The sequence below is a fragment of the Lissotriton vulgaris genome, chromosome 3_1 (genome assembly GCF_964263255.1).
Source record: "Lissotriton vulgaris chromosome 3_1, aLisVul1.2, whole genome shotgun sequence".
Classification (NCBI taxonomy): Eukaryota; Metazoa; Chordata; class Amphibia; order Caudata; family Salamandridae; genus Lissotriton; species Lissotriton vulgaris.
In genome coordinates, this window is record NC_141689.1 from 115,790,318 (window position 1) to 115,804,065 (window position 13,748).

The window sequence follows — 13,748 nt, forward strand, 5'->3', positions numbered from 1 at the left end:
CTTGGTCAACGCCAAACATAACCACATAAAGTACCACTTAAGACCACTCATGGTCCATGACTAACATAGAAATAATTTGCAGCCAATCGCAGATCTCTGCAGATTGGGCCACACTCTTTATTCCAATGCAATTGGCATCCCAGTTGCACAAGTGGTCATTAGCAGAAAGGTGGCATGTGACGAAAAACATGCATAAATAAATAAACGTATCAATAAATTATTGTGATTATCGCATCCAACACACAACCTCCAGCGGCAGATCCTTCTCCTTCCTCGCTGCCAAGACCTGGCACACCCTCCCCACCCGTCTGTGGCAGATCCAAGACCTGCTCACCTTCAGAAAGCTTCTCAAAACCTTGTTCTTTGAACAGTAGCAGCATTCCTCCCCCCCTCCCCCAGCACCTTGAGACCCTCACAGGTAAGTAACACGCTTTACAAGTGCTTGCTTGATTGATTGATTGATGAAAGTGAAGGCCACATCCTCTCCCAGTGTTGTGGGGAAGTAGATTTCTATGTGGACTCTACTGTGAATATGACAGCACAAGTGAGAGCTGTGCTCACTTCCTCTTTTCTATCTGAAACTCTATAAATTGGCTCCACGCTGCCTCTTTGGGGACTGTGTGGTGCTAGTGGTCTCTGACAACTGATGATGATGGCCAAGCTGGACCTGTAACTCAAAACAGGCTATCTTGAGACCATCTCTTCTTCGTCTGCTCAGATGATTCAAAGCCAGCAGCCCACCCAGTCCCTGTTCCTTCTAGGACATTGAACTCAAACCCTGTTCTCAGGCAACCACACTGGCTGCAAGTGAAAGCATCTTACAGGTCATGCCTCTGCTTGGAAGGGTCCCACATTACCCCCCAGAGAATAGTCTCCACCGTCAGGTCTATGAGACGCAAGTCCGCTGCAACATGTGTGTTGGTTCTTCTATTATATAAATGTATCCAAGATAGTGGCAAAGGATTAGCCCGCAGGAAGGGCCACTGGAATTATGTGGCAGAGGAGGGTCGAATTATATGGCAGGGTTGAGTAAATTATGTGGCACAAAAAAACAAATGATGCGGCATTATGCAGCACATTTTGTGACAGTATTACTTCATTATTTTGCCATGTTTAATCTTGTTAACACTGTCTGGGCATTAGTCGCACCTCATTAGTACCAGTTTAAAATTCAAATATAGCAATAAGCTACAACAAGGTAACCAGTTCAGCTTTGCAAGGGACCCTCTACGGTGCGCCAGCATATTTCACTGCGTTTTTACTAACTTTGGAACCGTTTGAGCTAGAAACAAATGTTCTTTTGGTTCAAATCTGCAGATTATGCGGAGATGATGGATTATGTGACAAATGTGGCAAATCTACAAGTATGCGAAAATTGCCGCAGCTGCACAATCGCATAATTCCAGTGGCTTTGCCTATAGGATACCTCTGGTTTGAAATAGGCTTATGGTTGTTTTTAAGGACAAAAAATCTCCAACCATTCCTTTGTCCTGTCAAGAATGTTCTGATTTCCTTCTCTAGTCTTTTCCAAAACTACTGTCTTTGCTCATCATGTATGCTGCACCAGGTTGCTCGTCAAAGGTCTTTTACACTTTATAAACGGATGTATGACGTTACAACGCATACTTTTACAACGCATACCATTACAACGCATTTTTTACAACGCAACATCCATTACAACATATTCCATTACAACGCATGCCATTACAACGAATTTTAAAAAACTACCTTTACAACGCATTCCATTACAACGCATACTACCTTTACAACGCATACCATTTTATTGCATGTATGGTAAGTATTGGATAGTGTAGGGGTAAAAATTACTATTCTAACTCCAGACGGTGCAACAGTAGGGTAAGTGTTGGATAGTGTAGGGGTAAAAATTACTATTCTAACTCCAGGGGGTGCAACAGTAGGGTAAGTGTTGGATAGTGTAAGGGTACTTAGCGTTGTAATGGTATGCATTGTAATGGTATGTGTTGTAATGACTGTGTTGTAAGGACATGCGTTGTAGTGGTATGCGTTGTAGTGTCATGCGTTGTAATGGCTGCGTTGTAATGGCATGCTTTGTAATGGATGTTGTGTTGTAAAAGTTTCGTTGTAATGGTAGTGCGTTGTAAGAGTTGCGTTGTAAAGGTTGTTTCCCTTATAAACACAAATGCAATTTAATGCAACGCAGCCCACCAAATCCAAGCCACACTCCTTTCCATAACTACGCTGTGGCTGAAACACATAAAGGAGGTACAAACAGCAGGTCTTATGCCCTCTTACCCAGTAGCAGCAGCCATGACACATCCTCCTTCTGCTGTGGTAGCCTCAACACAGCACCCATCGTCGTCATGGCTCATCCCAAAATTGTGTCCGATTTCATGTGACATGGTAGCGGCTGCTCCGATTGGAACCTCTGAGTGGTCCTTGGGATAGGAGTAGAAAAGTTAGAAACTCTGTGTTTGAATCATACTGGTAGACACACGTGTATGGATGCTGCAGGAAGCACACTGCCACAAGCTTGCATGTACTGCATGGACATGTGTACACGGTATAACCAGCAGAGTCGACATGTTTCTGCAAGCTTCACACACCATACACACACACACACCACTGGCATAGAAACACACACATGTGCACCTGCCACCACCACCCTCAGAGACGCATCACAAACACAAAAAACAAATACACATACCAAGCAAAGACACACACACGTACGAAAATATATATATTCCAAATATGTGCGCATATGAGGTCTGTCCAACATAAAATTGGTTCCCCGATGCAGTCTGTTATACTATGTATACCACGTAACAGAAACCATTCTATGTAGTTGGACCATGGTAAAGTGTTAGTTTAATACAGGATTCTCCAAAGTCGTTCCTGGAGGGCATGATCCATATCATATTTTTGGTAAATCCTCCTTTAGATAAATGTAGTTATCTTAAAAATCTGGCATGGATCCGGGCCTCCAGGACAGACTTTGGAGAACCCTGGTTTAGTAGGTTGATGATATGCTGTAGAGGAAACAGCGTTTATAAGGCTGCCATTACATCGTGTTACCATTACAGCACGGTTGTTACAACGACCGCGTTGTTACTTAGAACGTGATGCCGTTACATCACAAATCATTAGATCGACTTGCTGTAGGGGGCACTCTAACCTAAGGAATAGTATAGCTTACAACTTGGATATTTGATAAGTAAAGCTCCCCCCCTCCCTCAAGCGCCTTGATACCCTCTGGGTGAGTAGTGCACTATACAAATTTAAACTTGACTTAATTTGACTTGACTATTCAAACACCTTCCCTACTGTTGCTCAGGCTGGAGTTTGAATAGTAAATTATACAAATGCAGCGCGCCCCCTACAGCAAGTCGATCTAATGGCTTGCTTTGTAAAGGTATCGCGTTCTAACAACGCAGTCGTTGTAACAACCGCACTGTATTAGAACGCGATGTTATAGCATGCGATGTTACATGCTATATTCCTGCAGAGATCAGTGGACACCCTGCAGTTCCGTCAACATGTCATCTTCCAGAGGGATCTGAAAGGAGCACCCTGAGGGTGGGTACATATATGCACTTTAGCAGTGACACAGGAGGCAGGGTCTGATCGCTGTATCAGCGATCAGTGCTACCATTATTAGTAATGCAAGAGAGGTTCTGATCTCAGGACCAAGGACTTACCATGCTGACCCCGCCAGAGTTCTCTCCAGTGCACATTCCCTCCAGGGGGGCCATTCCAATGGTGGTGCCTTTGAAGGTTACCCCACTAAAGGAAAGAAAGAGCACGTGTCACTATTCCATCCAAGCTGCAGGACTACCAGTGGAGCACAAGGAGAAGTCACTTGTAGGGTCGTCCAGTGACACAGTAGGGTGATATGAAAGACATATGGGTGACCGGTGGATGTGTATTATGGCACAAAGGCGGGGGGGTTATTCTGAATCCTGATGTCTCTTTCAAACTGGCCCATTCCTTTCAAACTTCATACCAGGTCCACCACTCCACGCTGGACCGCTCCCTCTTTCCAGTTTCATGTTCAGTTTATTATTTCACAATAAATCACAGCCTTTCCTGAGTTTGCAGCACTTACTAGTCTCTCATGCACGTCAATGAAGGGATGATCTATTGTTTCATTTGCTAATAACTCAACTCTCTGAACTAAGCACCTGACGTGTAAAGCCATTTTGCATTTGTAAACATTTTATCCGCAAAATGGCAGCACAAGCAGACACAAAATGGCTGTTTGGTAGGTCTGAATCCAATTTTTGGAGTTCAAAAACGAATTTATGACTTGCAAAAATGGGTTTACTGACCCACACCAAGTCGCCATTACCAGAAAGCATGAAATGGTCAATCCCTTCCTAAATATGATTTGACGCTGCGTGTACTAACGGTTCGTGGCTGTAACAACTGACCTTTTGCTACAGCTCACTCTTTTGAGAAGCAGTTGGCTCTATACATTTCATTCATCTACTCAAAGGAAGTGGTAACTGATTCACAAAGGAGAATGTGTCCTCTTAGGTGCTGGCAACTTCTGGGGATGGGGAGAAGTGGGGGTGGGGAGGCTGGTTTGGAGGAGGGGTTAAGACATTTTCCAAATGTTTTTCCAAGAGGGAAACTTATTTTTAAAAGCAGCATCGGTTGCGTAAAGTAGCACAGGCAACTTACAAAAAGAAGTTTCTCACTTGTGAATCCAAATGCAGGGACGGTGTTTGCTGTTCCTGGTAGGACACAATCCCTGTGGCTGATTGCCGGGAGTCATAGATTGCAACCTGCCTCATTAATATTCATGAGGCTGGGATATGGGACCCTCTCTGACTTGAGATTTCACAATGCAAAATCAGACACAGGTCGCAAATGGTCGTTGTGCACTTTGCAGCCACGATTTGTGAGCTGTCTTTGGGTAAAACCCCTTCAGCAACTTCCGATGAGAAGTAATAAATGTGGAGGGGAATCAGAGCAGATGGGCTTCAGACCACACACTCAGGCATATTCCGTGAGACATGAAGGTCACATTTCCAAAAACCAATGACCATGACGCAGCCTCTTGCTGCTGAACGGATATGATCCAATATTTGCAGCGTCACCAATCCACTTGTGAATCCAAATGCAGGGACGGTGGTCTGCTGTTCCTGGTAGGACACAATCCCTGTGGCTGATTGCCGGGAGTCATAGATTGCGACCTGCCTCATAAGGGGAGCCAGTGCAGGTTTCTCAGGTGGGGGGTGATGTGGCCGTGGCGTGATACGTCGAGGAACAGTCGTGCCGAGGCATTTTGAATGCGTTGTAGTCGTTTGATGAGCTTGGTCAGGGGTCCCGCGTAGAGGGCGTTTCCGTAGCCGAGTCTGCTGCTGACGAGGGGCTGGGTGACTGTCTTTCTTGTATTTGTCTGGATCCATCTGTAGATCTTGCAGAGCATGCAGAGGCTGTTGAAGCAGGAGGAGGAGACGGCGTTGACTTGCTTGGTCATTGAGAGCGTTGAGTCAAGGATGATTCCCAAGTTGTGTGCGTGGTCGGTGGGTGTCGGGGCTGCCCCCAGTGCCGTCGGCCACCAGGAGTCATCCCAGGCTGAAGGGTTGGAGCCGAGGATGAAGACCTTCATCTTGTCCGAGTTCAGCTTCAGATGGTTGGTCTTCATCCAGGCGGCGACAGCCTCCATTCCTTCGTGGAGGTTGGCTTTGGCTGTGATGGGGTCCTTGGTGAGGGAGAGGATCAGCTGAGTGTCGTCGGCATAGGATATTATGTTGAGGTAGTGCTGTGGGTCTACATGTGCGAGTGGGGCCATGTACATTTTGAACAGCGTCGGGCTGAGGGAGGATCCCTGGGGTACGCCACAGATGATCGCGGAGGCTATGGAACGGAATGGGGGGGAGGCGGACGCTCTCGGTTCTGCTGGAGAGGAAGGAGGTGGTCCAATCCAGAGCATTGTCTTGGATCCCTGCGGCGTAGAGACGTGAGCGTAGTGTGCGGTGACAGTGTTGAAGGCGGAGGAGAGGTCTAGGAGGATGAGTTCTGCGGTCTCCCCGTTGTCCAGCAGGGTCCTGATGTCTTCGGTGGCGGCGATGAGGGCAGTCTCTGTGCTGTGGTTGCTGCGGAACCCTGACTGGGAAGGGTCCAGGATTCTATTTTCTTTAAAGTATCGGGTTAGCTGTCTGTTGACGGTTTTCTCGATAACCTTGGCGATGGTTAGTAGTTGTATTGGTGCTCTCATTGGCAGTACTGAGAGAGATGAAGGATGGTGCAAGCTGCAGAGGCCTCCTGACGAGAGCCCTGGCACTTATTGGTTTACAAATTAAGCACTACAGCCGGTGCTCCTGTGGGCTTTGATAAACAGCTCCTGTGTTTGGTGTACACGTGGCTTCATGTCTCACGAGTCTTCTGCAACTGAGAGTGTGTTCTTACTGATAAAGGAAGCAGTGACAACATGAAGAGCAAGTAAAAGAAGAGGTGTCAGTATATATTGAACAAGTGATGACAGATGTTAATTAATACTAAAATATTGCAAAAAGGATTTCACAGTAGATAACAAGACATTATTGGCAGGAGAAGTAGAGGAAACAGAGACAGCAGTTATAATGAAACATGACACCATACATTTATTATGGAAGGAATAATATAAAGGATGTCACATCCTGTTCGGGGGCCACAGGGATGTCAGGGACTACGAGCGCCAATCATGGTGGTTGTAATCATGTGTCACTGGTGCTCTACGGCCTGCCCTACTGTGGTTCTGCAAACAGGCCCAAGTATATCTTTTCCACACTTAACTCTAGGCATCTTAGGGTGTTATTGTGGGGGAGAGGTGTAGAGACTCAGAACTGATCAATCCACCAACAGACCCAATAAATCAATGTCCAACCCAGTGATTTTCTTTTTAGGAAAGAACGGACTTTCAATATCACAGTGGTGCAAAATACTACACAATTAGGTTAAACAAAGGTACGGTATCTCACCCTGACACCCACCCAGTGTCCCCCTACCCTCTCTATGCTGTTGCGCCCGCTCCCCTGTATCTAGGTTAGTCCTCTCCCGTATGTCGTGCTTGCATTGTCAGATTCTTCTCATTGTCCCGTACAGTGGCAGCACGGCTGGGCTTCTCCTCCTGGACCGTCTCTCCCTCTCTAGGGCCAGACATGCTCCTTTCCATTCTATGCAGGCAGGCTTCTAGCCGCTCTGTCCTATGACCTCTGAGAGAACGGGAATGAAATGAAATTAAATGAAATGAAATGAAAATGTGATTTGTAGAGCGCTGCAGTTGCCCTGAGGCGTACAGGCGCTAAAACAGAGAAAGCCCTCATGAGGTTACTTTATTAGGCATTAAACAGTAGGGTTTTTAACTGTTTGCGAAAGCTAGTCAGGTTGGGGTTATTTCTCAGCTGCAGAGGGAGGGTGTTCCAAAGTTTGGAGACATTATACGAAAAGGAACGTCCTCCTGCTCTGGCTATACGGATTCTGGGAATCTTGGCCAGGAATGCTGTTGAAGAGCGGAGGGATTTATTGGGCCTGTAGGGAGAAATCAGGGAACGGTTGATGTCTGGGCCCGTTTCCCAGAATGTCTGGTGGGCAATGCAGAGCGATTTGAATTTTACTCTGTCCCTGACAGGTAACCAATGTAGGGTCTTTAGGCCGGTTTTTATTGAGGTCCTTCGAGGGATTCCCAGCAGCGCTCTGGCAGCACAGTTCTGGGTGCGTTGGAGCTTCTGTAGGGTGTAGTCTGGTGCTCCCAAGTAGAGGGCGTTGTTAAAATCCAGACGAGATTGGATGAGGCCCTGTATGATTATCTGTTTGGCCTCGAAGCTGAGGAGGGGAAGGACTTTTTTGATCACCCTGAGGAGGCCAAGACAGGTGGCTGAAATCTTGGTGGCCTGTGTGTTAAGGCTCAGGGACTTATCGAGCCAGACGCCTAAGCTTTTAATGTTGTCTCTTGGGGGTGGGGCCACTCCCATGCTTGATGGCCAGATCAGCTCTATGGAGGCAGGGGAGGCTGGGCCCAGGAGCATTAGCTCAGTTTTATCGTTTAGTTTTAGGCATGAGCTCATCATCCACCTCTTTACGTCCTCCAGGCAGGCCGCTAGCTCTGGTGGCGCCTGGAGGCCGCTCTTCTGTGCAAGGGAGACCACCAGCTGGGTGTCGTCCGCATAGGAGATGATCTTGACACCATGAGGACGAACAACCTCAGCCAGTGGCCTCATGTATGCGTTGAAGAGCGTAGGGCTTAAAGAGGAGCCCTGGGGGACTCCGCATCCCAGAGGACGAGTGGATGAGCGGGATGTGCCGTTGAAGACCTGAAAGGTTCTGTCGGATAAAAAAGAGTCGAACCATGTCAGGGCATCTCCGGTCACTCCTAAGTCGGCAAGGCGGGTTAACAGGATTTTGTGGTGTACCGTATCAAATGCGGCACTTAGATCGAGGAGGATCACTGCCACTGATCCTCCTCGATCCAGAAGACCGTCAACAAGCAGATGGCCGCCTTCCTCGAGACGAACGGATCCCTCGACCCCTCACAGTCCGGCTTCCGAGCCAATCACAGCACCGAGACCGCCCTCATCGCCGCCACCGATGACATCCGAGCCCTGATGGACAATGGAGAAACAGCAGCCCTCATCCTCCTAGACCTCTCCGCGGCCTTCGACACGGTCTGCCACCGCACCCTAGTACAGCGCCTCAGCAACATCGGAATCCAGGACAAGGCGCTGGAATGGATCATCTCCTTCCTCGACGGAAGAACACAGAGAGTCCGCCTACCACCGTACAAGTCAGAGGCCTCCGAAGTCATCTGCGGCGTCCCTCAAGGATCATCTCTGAGCCCCACTCTCTTCAACGTCTACATGAGCCCCCTCGCGGCCATCGTACGCAAACACAACCTCAGCATAATCTCCTACGCCGACGACACCCAGCTGATCCTCTCCCTGACCAACGACCCGGCCTCCGCCAGAGCCAACCTGCACGAGGGGATGAGAGAGGTAGCCGAGTGGATGACGACCAGCCGCCTGAAGCTGAACTCGGACAAGACGGAGGTCCTCATCCTGGGCTCTTCCCCCTCCGCCTGGGACGACTCCTGGTGGCCTCCCGCCCTGGGCACCGCACCCAAACCGACAGACCATGCACGCAACCTGGGCTTCATCCTGGACTCCTCCCTCTCCATGACCAGACAAGTCAACAACGTCTCCTCGACGTGCTTCAACATCCTACGCATGCTACGGAAGATTTTCCGGTGGATCCCCACCGAGACCAGGAAGACCGTCACCCAGGCCCTCGTCACCAGCCGACTGGACTACGGCAACGCCCTCTACGCCGGTACCACCGCCAAGCTCCAGAAGAGACTCCAGCGGATCCAGAACGCCTCAGCCAGACTCATCCTCGACATCCCACGAACCAGCCACATCACCGGACATCTGAGAGACCTTCACTGGCTCCCCATCAACAAGAGAATCACCTTCCGCCTCCTCACCCACGCACACAAAGCCCTACACGACCAGGGCCCGAGCTACTTCAACAGCCGGATCAACTTCTACGCACCCAAACGCCACCTACGATCAGCCAACCACGCCCTCGCCGCCGTCCCCCGCATCCGAAGAGCGACTACGGGAGGAAGGTCCTTCTCCTACCTGGCCGCCAAGACCTGGAACTCCCTCCCTCCCGACCTGCGCCTGACCCAAGACCACCTCTCCTTCAGGAAGAAGCTGAAGACCTGGCTGTTCGAGCAGTAGCGGCACCCAAACCCCCCCCCCCCCCCCCCCCCAGCGCCTTGAGACCCTACGGGTATGTAGCGCGCTCTACAAGTGTCACTGATTGATTGATTGATTGATTGATTGCCTCCTCAGTTACAGCCAGTAAAGCGGTCTCTGTCCCATGTTTGGTACGAAAACCTGTTTGGGAAGAGTCGAGGAGGTGGTTTTCCTCGAAAAACGTTGTCAGAATGGTGTTGACGTGTTTCTCCAAAATTTTCGACGCCCAAGGGAGTAACGAGATCGGGCGATAATTACGGGAGAATGGCTTTCACACAGACACCAGCCCTGGTCTCACAGCAGCTCTTTGAACTTGGAATTGGAACACAGTAGAGTGGTTTGGGGCTTACTTTTGCACTTATTTTCCAGATTTGTGGGTGCATGCAGATCCACCGTCTAAGGTCCTGGAACTATTTTTAGTGGCAGGAGTGAGCTCAGATATGGAGGAAGCAGTGGCAACACAAATAAATAAAGTGGTGACAGCAAGTAATGAGGGAATAGTGACTGCAGATATAGAGAGGGCTTGATTTTTTAAAAGCTCAGCCAATGCTCACGTGAGTAGCTGGGCGTTGTCGTGTTTTTTCCGCAGCTTCAGTTTCTGCTTCCACTTCAGGAAGGACCAGAGGGTGGCGTTGGCGTCATCCGTGACCTTGCACTGGTCTCGCTCCGTCCACACTTCCAGCCCAATCAGAGCCACCTTGATATTCAATAACCTGTAAAACTGCAGGAGGATAAAGAGAAGGCAGAAGAAGGGGTTACATTAATTTAGGGTTTCTCAGATTGCGCTAAATGTGGTGGCATAAAGCAGTAACTGGGCATGCAAATGGTAGGTAATATGATGTTCCTAAACATTTTGTCAATAACTGATTTATTTGTGGATCTTATTCTTAAAAAATAAGAATTCTGTAATAAAAGAATAACTGTGAGGAATTGAGTTGTTGGTCGGGGGGGGGTAAGCCCTTCTCAACAACAACCACAATCCTTGTCAGTGTGAGCCACAAACAATCACTGAATTCAACTGCACTTAGCCCTCTGGCATCTTGACACAAAGGCACTCATGCTTACTTTATAGGCACTGTGTAAAGTATTTATGCAGCACACACACACAACAATAAAGTGAAAACACAACACAAGACAAATTCCACACAGATTTAGAAAAATGGATTCAAATTTTATAAATTTTTGACACTATAACAACAAAAATCCAATCAGTAACACTGGAGGTATTGAATTTTAAATTGTAGATAAAAGTAGTGCAAAGTGCCAACTGTGGTTATCTGGTCGTGGCAGACCAGGATAAAGTAACAATTTAGGCCAACTGCAATGGAGTACGGGCCGGATACAGGGACCAGGTGAGCTCCACTGAGAATCGTACCTTATGTCCTTGCTGTGGAGCATGTCGTAAACATTTAGGAATGGCTGTGCCATTAAGTCTGAACCCCGGCATAATTTATCAAGATATTTGGATACATTTTACATTTGTGTACTCTATTTGTGTGGGCATTGACTTAGCCCTTTCTTCCTTTTTGCCTAATTGTTGTGCATCTTCTCTTAATCCCTGCAAATTTCTGCGGGACAAGCACCTCTGAGAGTGACTGCACGGTAGCTGGCCCTTGTGGAGTATCAGTCGGACACTGATCATTGCCCTTACCCTGCCCCGAGGGGAAAGCCAACACTTCTGCAACTGATTACCCTGTGCCTCGGTCCTGCAGGGGTATCAGTCTGGCACTGATCATCATTGGCCTTATCCTGCCTCGTGGGGAGAGCCTACACCTCTCAGAGTGAGTACACTGAGGGGCATATTAGCAAGATGTCCTGCACATCTAACCTGGGCTTCTATTGGAGTTCTATAACGCATATTAGCAAGCCCATTATCGCTGTTTTAGCTGCAGTTTCTTGCCGCTCAAACGGCGATAATTTTAACAAGGTTCTTGCTAATATGCCCCTGAGTCCTTGTTCTGCAAGAGAACCAGTGCGGCACTGATCGTTGCCTTTAACCCACCTGCCTCTTACCAAAGGAACTGTGGGGCATAGTATCAAGGAACGGCGTTAATATTATCGCCGCTTTAGCAGCAGGAAACTGCAGCTAAAGCGGCGATAATGAGCTTGATAATATGCTCTATGGAATTCCATTCATTTGATAACTTTATTTCGGTCCTTGACCATAAAAGTGCAGATAAAATACATACAAGCACAATAATAAAATCCATAAATACGAGCAGTTAAAAAGTTATTAAACAGCAAGTTATCAAGAAAGAAAAAAGGGGTATTACCCAAGTTTGATCCTTGTCAGAAAGGTGGTCCTTCTGCACCACATACCATATAGGAAGCGGGAAACCGAGAAAACAATAGGAGGGGAGGTATCATATGTTAAAACTCTACAACCCTGTGCGCATTGTCTGAGTCCCAGGTTTCTGCACAGTGGAGACAACCAGCATTTCCGTATTTTGCTATACGCCGGGCAGAAGAACAGGACATGCACAATGTCTTCTATGCTATTGTTGCAGGCTGGGCAGGTTCCCTCATTTGAGATAGTCCATTTAGAGGTCAGCGCCCTAATGGGTAAGCAGCCATGTCTCAATTGGGTATATCGTTTTTTTGCAAGAGGAGGCTGCACTAGATCTAAAAATTCCTCCCTCTTGGGTGCAATTTTCACCTGCAAATATTCAGTTGATAGCCTACCCAGAGTTGTCGAGCAGTGTAGCATGTTAAGGCTATGGTTTCTCAAAATAGCCAGCAGCTCAGACTTCTGTAACCTTGGGCAGCTCTCCCCCGGGAACTCCCACAATTGAGGCAAGCCAATTTGGTAGAAGAAAACCTTGATGTGGGATAGCCAGGGTATATTTTTGTTCATGACCTGCTCTCAGACTGCAGAGAATTCCGCTCTGTAATCAACAAGCTCCGGTACAGTCCAGAGCCTCCTCCAGTAGAGCAGGGGTCGTGCGGCTATCAGATCTTTAATGGACTCAAGGCCCATATCTAGCCGCAACGGTGTGAGGGGGTGCTTTGAGGTAGGCCTACCAGATTTCTCATAAAAGCCTGCTCAACCTTTAGAAGACTCAGTGCGTTCTTGTGTCCCCAAAGTTCTGCACCGTACATAGCAGAACCTATAGAACTCAGACCTGGTCTGAGTTCTATAGGTTTCAAGAACAGGGGCAACTGGTTTACATTGGGATGTTTTATGAAATTTCCCGATACCCCCTGTAATCTGTGATAGTCTCAGGGCGGATCTAGACACCTGGTGACCCCAGTCAAAATCTTCAGTTGGAGTGACACCGAGGTAAACAAAAGTTTTCACCCGCTCAAGCGGGGTGCCATTCAAGACAGGGTTCGGGCGGGTGTGCCTCGGGGGATTGAAAACCATAAACTTGGTTTTATCCAAGTTTACCTCCAATCCCCTCGAGGCACAGAAGGTTGCAAACCCATCCAGAACCCGCTGGATGCCCGTTGATGTTCAGGATAACAACAAGGTGTCATCCGCAAACATCAGAGAGGGCACCCGTCCAGTAGCCAACCTCGGTGCATCATTATCCCTGACTCCATCAAGTTCATCTACCAAGCCATTAAGATAAAGGCTAAAGAGTGTAGGGGCCAGGGCGCAACCCTGGCGTACACCCCTGGTTACTGGGAAGCGGGCCGAAAGTTCTCCATTCCTTCCGAACCTCACCTGGGCATAATTCCCCGCATGGAGTCGGATCAAAACATCTAATAAGTAGGACGGGAGGCCCCAGATCTTCCAGTACCCCCCATAATTTCTCCCTGGGCACAAGGTTGAAGGCGGCCCGCAGGTCCACAAACACAAGGTAGAGGCTACCACCCTCTGCTCTTGCAGTTTTCCAAAAAAGGACCTGCAGCCTAAAAATCTGGTCCAGGGTTGAGATGCCAGATCTAAATCTGGCTTGGAGAGTGTTCAATATGGACGATCTCAGCTCCCAACCAGGTTTCCGGTAACTTGGAACCCCCGAGAATCGCATTAAACAAAACTACAAGATACAGAGTCCAAATTTTGGGCTGGGAACGAAAGAG

At 48.2% G+C, this 13,748-nt stretch overlaps 1 protein-coding gene across 5 annotated transcripts in view; it reads right to left on the bottom strand.

Annotated features, from left to right (window-relative positions):
- Positions 1-13,748, bottom strand: part of LOC147726050 (disintegrin and metalloproteinase domain-containing protein 33-like) — a 396,812-nt gene that overhangs the window by 75,217 nt on the left and 307,847 nt on the right. For all 5 annotated transcript variants that reach the window (XM_086960167.1, XM_086960170.1, XM_086960165.1 and 2 more), the window contains exons 9-11: positions 10,277-10,443; positions 3,678-3,762; positions 2,275-2,417 (exon numbers count right to left, since the gene is read on the bottom strand). In XM_086960167.1, the coding sequence (XP_086816293.1) occupies positions 2,275-2,417; positions 3,678-3,762; positions 10,277-10,443 (395 nt within the window). The remainder of the gene's footprint in view (positions 1-2,274; positions 2,418-3,677; positions 3,763-10,276; positions 10,444-13,748) is intronic.